The sequence below is a fragment of the Carlito syrichta genome, unplaced genomic scaffold, assembly GCF_000164805.1.
Source record: "Carlito syrichta isolate Samal-C Ts95f unplaced genomic scaffold, Tarsius_syrichta-2.0.1 Scaffold303965, whole genome shotgun sequence".
NCBI classification, from domain to species: domain Eukaryota; kingdom Metazoa; phylum Chordata; class Mammalia; order Primates; family Tarsiidae; genus Carlito; species Carlito syrichta.
This window is the reverse complement of record NW_007248061.1, coordinates 255394-262732: the sequence shown is the minus strand read 5'-3', so window position 1 is coordinate 262732 and position 7339 is coordinate 255394. Positions and strand designations below refer to the sequence as shown.

Here is a 7339-nt window from a genome sequence, read left to right as displayed (position 1 = left end):
TTTTTTAAAAAAAAAAAAAAAAAAAAAAAAAGGTATATGCCATATATACTTATTTAAATGCATAACTCTGGAATTGAAATAGAGTTATAAAATTTAGCACTAAATTCTAATTCTGTAGCCCTAAATGCTAAGCATAAAGATAAAAACAAGCAAGCATGTCCGAACCCTGGGATAATCTCTTCCTCATGCGAGTTTGAGCTCACCATGGTCTCAAACTTCCGGGTTCAGGCAATCCTTCCATTTCAGCCTTCTAAGTAGCTGGGACTACAGGTATGCACCACCATACCTGGCTACTTTTTAAATTTATCGTAGAGACTGAAGTCATACCATGTTGCCCAGGCTGGTCTCAAACTCTTGGGCTCAAGGAATCTTCTCACCTTCACCTCCCAAAGTATTGGGATTACAGGTGTGAGCCACTGCACCCAGCCTTCAGCAAGTCTTATGGTGAAAACCGTACTACTAAGCTATTTTATTTTTGCTAAGGCATTTAACAACTTTACAAGAAACTTCAGCTACATTATCACCAGTAAAACTGAAGTAATAACATGTGTAACCTAGTTCACTGTAATGACAATTTAACCTAATAATCTGTGAAAATGCAACATAGTAAATAAACATAAAAACACTAATGAGTAATGTGGAATATCATATGTTACCACTAATTACTACTAATTAGGGTTAGGGCTAGGGGCTAGGGGCTAGGGGCTCGGGCTAGGGTTAGGGTTAGGGTTAGGGGTAGGGGCTAGGTTTAGGGAAATAATAAATATTCTTCATTTGGAGATCAATGAAATAAGCTGGGTAAATACACTAATTCCTATATTCAGTCAAGTAAGTATAAGGGAGTGTTACAACGTTTCAAATACTTGGAATAAAAATGAAAGTATTATCACTCTCCTGCTAGAAACAAATTCATGATACACACTGGAGTTACATAGAAAGTTTATTTTTTAATCATTTGGAAACATATACAATCATTTTTCAGCCTGTCTTCTACCTGTAAAACCAACTATGAACTTTTTTCCACAGATCTCCTATTATGCATACAATTGGGACTAAAAGAAAAATAATATCAGCGAGGGAAAAGTAAATTAACTTATTTCTTTTCACTTTCAGTTTTCACTTTCACTCTCACTATGAGTTTTTAAAGTGGCTTACAAATCAATGCCTATTATCTGTATGTGTTAACTGCGATTTGAAAATAAAAGTTTCAGTGCAAAGACTGATAACTTTCAATTGTCTAGGTAACCAGACCATCCTTCAACGAATCTACCAACAATGTCAGTCTGCCCCATTTACTGCAATAAAATGAAAACTGCACCAAAACTAATGTGTAGGGGGAAAAAAACCCAACTCAATTGATTTATGCCAACCCATAGTAGGATGAGGAGAAAAAAGAGCTATGACTTAAGAAAGATGTATTAAGAGGATCTGAAAATAAATTTCAAAATTGTGTACCGGACCATACTGCCATCCAAGTTCAATTTTATTCATAACCCACAGTTCATGGATATTCTCTGCCAGTTTCTCTCTTATCCTTTCTAGATGAGGAGGCAGCACGATCTAAAATTTAAAATCAGAAAAAACATACATATCAGAAACAAATGCAACAAGATACAGTGCCAACTGCCCTCACTGTAAATGAACTAAATAAAACAGTCTCATAAACCATTAAAATATCACAATATAAGTTGCAAATCATCTATTTCATGACAGATAAATTGTAAGATTTTTTTGACAACTTAGGTTTCCAAGTGAATTTATGAACACAAAAAATGTAGTGTTGATGGGGACAAATGAAAGATGTAATAGCTATGGAACAATTACCAAAGCATGTATTATTTAAAATGAGAAATCACCCTGAAGCTCTTACACCAACCTGGCCAGCATCCATAGACCAGGGTGAAAGCAATTCAGTGCCCAAGTTATAATCCATTGGCTCTTTGAGTTTGCAAATGTCTGACTGCAGTGATTTATGTTTTCCTCTAATTCTACTCTGTTACTGTTAGTGGTTTCCAAATACAAGCTGCAAGGAAAAAAAATCTTTACAAGTTCCCATTAAAAGGAGGGAGTTTAAGGTTTTAAAGAACACAAGGTGAGGGTTGGTTGTTTACATCTTGATAGAGCACTTGTGTGTGAGCCCACAGCTAGTCCCTCAACAAGATAGCAGGCGAATGACTCCAATGCCCAAAGATAAGGTGGCATTTCCACAAGGAAAAGGAGACCACTGCTTCCATTCCCTGAAACAGTAGAGGTTATCTAGGTCTCGGGTTAAGATGCTAACATTCCATAGTCCAGCTGTCTATTTCCAGCCTCCCAATCTTGTCTTCTACTAAGTGTTCTAGAAGTATACATATCCTGTCACCTTTCAGCAATAGACTGCACAAACTGAATTTTAGCCAATATGAATGCTTGCATGTTTAACTACATTATATAAAAAGCCAGCATGGAGGAACAAAAAATACGATTCAAGGAGCTAAACATCTGCTTGCAAAACAACTGAAGCTTTTGAGGCCTGGTACTAATTCAACCTCAGACTTTTGATGCAATGCCTTTGATCATAAAAAACTAATAAACTTTGTGTATCTAACCAACCTCACCGAATTTACTTCACCATCAAAATAAATGAATATTCAATTCATTGCCAATCTCAGGACATCATTACATCTATGAAGCAGAAAAGCAGAGTAACATGTTATCTATTAATCACGGCAAACATATTCTTAGCATCACAATTGACAAGCAACTTTCCCAACACCCCAGAGTAGGCATTTTGACTCCAGAGCCATGAACCCAATGACTTATGAGGTCTCAATCTCTACCCGAGATAAAGGTCAGTTAAATACTTTCAAAACAATAAGTGTATTTAGATGGGAGAAGAAATTAAAGACTCCATGTTTACTCTATCTAAGAGTCCACCGTAAAATGCATTACATCTATGTGACATACCTTCAAGGGCAGTACATTACCCCCGATGTTAAATCATCTTATTATTTTTTTTGAGTTGGAGTTGCACTCCATCACCCAGGCTGGAATGCTGTAGCAAACTCACAGCCACCCCAGCATTGACCTCCAGCGATCCTTCCACTTCTGCCTTCCAAGTAGCTGGAACTACAGGCATGCACTACCACGCCCAGCTAAGTTTTGATTTATTGTAGAGATGAGGTCTCGTCAGGTTGCCCAGGCTGGTCTCAAACCCACAGGCTCAGGGAATCCACTCACCTCAGCCTCTCAAAATGCTGGGATTACAGGCTGAGCCACCGAGCCCAGCCATCTTAACATTATTACACCTTAAAAGTGCTTGTATGATTTTGTCACTAAAATTGTGGCTATTATTGCCTGTTTTTAAGGAAAGTATAATATGTACTTTATAAACTAAATAATATTAACTATTTTAAGAAAGTCTTAACGACTACCCTGAACAGTGTTTTTAAATCTCCAGGTTGTGATCTGTTTGTGCAACATGGAATCAACTTACTGGGTTGGAACAGCTGTTAAACAGAATGAAATGGAATGGAATAGAAAATAAGTGAATGAGCATAGTAAAGGTCAGTATTATTTTATGAGACTTATTTCAATCACACATGCCAGTTGTATGACTGTAAGATGCATTCCTGTGTGTTGCAGTCCAAGTTTCAAACGCGTATCAGAACTACTACCATGCAAAGGGTTGCCATTGGAGTTGATCTGGTACCTGGCTGGTATCCACGGGGATTGGTGTGAAGGCGGCTTGTGTCAGGGAAACGGTAGGGCCCAGCAGGTCTCGTGTGTAAGTCCTTTCTTGCTTGTACTCTCGGCTGTGTTCCACTTTCAATTTTTCTTTCGGCAGAACGGCTTCATAACAAGGAGCATACCCGGGGGGAGGAAGAAATTTGAATTCTCCATGTCGCCCCCCAAGTAGAAAGCGTACCCTAAAAAGGAGGAATGTCAGAGTCAATTATATCTTGCATTTACAAAAAATGTTTTAAATGAATGACATATTAGGAAAAAAATTATTAGTGTTATACTAACTTTATCCACATCTTAAAGAAGCCACATCCTTTTCCCCTAAGTACCATCATAATGTCATCACCTTAAATCTAAGAACTTAAAAGGTAAAACAGGAGGGCATTGTATTGATCAAAGAGAAACCTGATTAAATGATGTTGATAGATCAGTGAAGACATCACTTACTATAGAAGGAACTAGAAGCACATGTATCATATTCCTATGGGAATGAAGTGTATATCCACAGTAATTGGTCACTTAATGTTCCAGGGTGCCCAAGTCATCAAACAGATAAAGAGAAGACATGATCTAAATATCTACATGCTTTACATTACAGAGCTGAACTAGGTTTGAAGAAAAATAGTTACTTTCCAGTGCACAATTTCCCAATGAAATTCCTTAAAGGGGATTCAGATATCATTTCCACTTACTGAAGAAAGTGGGTAATTTTATTTCTTATTGTTCATTAATTTCAACAATGAAAACTGAAAAACTTTCAAAAGTATTTTATACATCAGATTTATTGAATTAAAAATATTTTTAATCTCAGTTCCACTGAATAACACTTCTTGAAACAGTTCAATGATACCAATTTTGGGGGGCTTTTAGCCTTCAAAATTAAATTCAATTTTTTCATTTTCCTTGTAATTCTTTTTCTGATTTGTATTTTAGTTCCAGGCCAGAAAACTAAATAAAACAAAAAGTAAAGAACAAAAAGTGAAGGAAAACCAAAGTTTTAAAACATTCCAGAAGCTTATAGAAAGAAATAAAATTTGTATATAAACACCAGAAAAAGTAATGGATAGCTAATTTTCAATATAGTGCTTTTGTAAATACAAATTACGTCTGGGGAGGAGAATTATAACTAAAAGAATAACCAGAAAAAATGCACTGTCAGTAGGAATAAAGGGGTCACTCCCAGTAGGCAGAAATTAGACAGATAATAGATCTATAGGTTAGATATAGATAGGTATGGCTATCAATATAGACAGACACAGATATAGACATGGATGACAGAATGGTCTCTAACTATAATAGGCCATCAATTTTAAGTTTTTCCTTGTAGAACTCTAATGAATTATAATTTTAACTTGTTTCCCTCTGGTAATAGAACAAAGAAGTTAAAGAAAATCTTCTTCGCACGGTTGATCTTAGGTAGAGAATCAACAAGTTTAACAGGTGAAGGAGACACTGAAAGGAACCATCTGGACCTCATCAACAAAAAGGGCATTTAATTTCTGTAGAAAGGAAGGGTTTGAAGTGTGGTACTATGGGTTAAAAAAGGGAAGATTAACAAAAATAAACATAAAGACAAAATCAGTATTTTAAAAATAATACTGCTCATTTCTTCTTACTAAATAAAAATAGGACCTGGAGAAACGGACGTGAAATATTTCAGGACAGTGGTTTGAGGGAGAGTTACTAGACTGCTCACACCCAGACACAGCACAATCCATGGACAAAGCATTCAGCCGTCCGAGATACCCCTCTTGGGTCAGCCTTACCTCTTCCTTCAAGGAACAGGCAAAATGCCCTGTGGACAGATCCCCAGGAGGGAGAAACAAAGGTTACAGAAGCAGGGCAATGACAATGCACGGCCTGTTTATGGAAGTATGAGAAGTGAGAAGGGAAAGAGACCAACAGCACAGACATACTAACTTTATTCCTGCAGAAAAACTAACAACTGGAAAGAAGAGCCCATCGATGTTGAAATTCTCAAACATTCCTTGAACAGGCTGTCCATTAATTCGAAATGAGATGCTTGGGGCACTTAGATCTAAACAGCAACTAATGACATCATCAGTTCTCAACAGATGTTGGTTTGGTGAGCTTACAGTACGAGCGATACAACCTATGGGGGGAGAAAAACATTAAGGAAAGTAATTATTTTTATCTCAGAGAATCATCATCAGTCAGAGTCAAAGATTTGAATATGTAGTGACAAACCAATATAGCATTACAATAAATTCAATCTTGAGAGCAAATTCAGGTTATATGTTCAACTCTTTGTCAAAAAACAAAATTGTTTTTTTTTTTTTTCCAGGAGCCAGGAAGCTAGCTTTGTTGTAAAATGAACTTTCTGATATGCAGAAAATTAACTTACAGTAGAAAATATAATGATGTCAGAGGAGCATTTAGGGAAAGATTTCACTTCAAATAGTTACCTGCCCACCTACTACTTGTATGACCATCAGAAAAGTACTTAACCTCTCTGAACTTTGATGTCTTATAAACAGAACAGCAGATACCATCACCTTGTGGAATTGCTATAATGATTAAATTAATGTTTGACAAACAACACAGAATCTCAGGTATAGCAAAATCTTTATGTCAGTCACTTTCCAAATACTAAGTCTCCTTTATTTTATAAATTTTTTTTAAAAAGGACAATGAAAGCAAAAATGTGATCAGTCCTGCAGTATATTGTTTATTGTGAAACAACTATATGCCGCTTGGTTTGTTTTTGCTTTACAGTTGAATTTATTTCACACAAGATCTTAGTTGATTTCTGATATACAGCAGGATACAATTTGAGACATCACGATGATATCTAATAAATGTCATTTCTTGCCCTGGCCAACCTAAGGCCTAAGCCCATTCCTGACTATATCAGAACTCCTTTGCTAATTAGTACCAAGGACATCTGTTTCTCATTGCACACTGTCAAAGAAAAGAAGGTAAGGGTCTCCCAACACACATGCTCACAAATGGAAACATACCCCTTTGAGCAAAGACAAAGATAGATTTCATAATACATGCTTTGTATTTTTTTATAATATCTCTTTTTATTTCTAGCATGGCAAGATTTTTCTCAAGAATATATTTGAAATACCAGTAGTAGAGACTATCTACTTTTTAAAATGTGGACACTTTAATTTTACCAATATTTAAATCTGCAAGCAAGAAATTCACTATCAAGTGGCTTAGGCAGAATTTCCTAAATATAATAAAGGCAGTGTAAAAAATAATATAAAGACAAGGTAGCACACAGAAAAAGGTCTGTGTTCTTATTTGTATCAAGATCTGTAGCTAATAAACATGTAATTAAATAGATATTTACTATAATCCAAAGATATTGTTCATCGTGAAGGTTATTATGCTGATTCTAATGATTAACAATCACCAGGGTACACTGCATTGCAATGCCTGAAACAGATGAGAAGACCACCAGTGAACAACCTGAGGTTCAATGGCACCCACACAGCTGAATCTACGTAGTAGTATTTTCAGATATAGTTACACAAATTTACATTGAAGCCACAGAGAACTGCATTCTTATTCTCTGCCAGAAAGGAAGATGACAGAAGTCTTATTTCTGTATCCTGGATTAGAAATCTGTACCCATCTTTCCTGT

The 7339-nt window shown here is 36.0% G+C and overlaps 1 protein-coding gene across 1 annotated transcript in view; it reads right to left on the bottom strand.

Moving 5' to 3' along the window:
• The window catches only part of RYR2 (ryanodine receptor 2), a gene marked incomplete at its 3' end in the record, with an annotated part of 448211 nt that overhangs the window by 195695 nt on the left and 245177 nt on the right, over positions 1-7339 (bottom strand). The window contains exons 21-23 of the mRNA XM_008059232.1: positions 5644-5836; positions 3692-3908; positions 1456-1560 (exon numbers count right to left, since the gene is read on the bottom strand). Of these exons, the coding sequence (XP_008057423.1) occupies positions 1456-1560; positions 3692-3908; positions 5644-5836 (515 nt within the window). The remainder of the gene's footprint in view (positions 1-1455; positions 1561-3691; positions 3909-5643; positions 5837-7339) is intronic.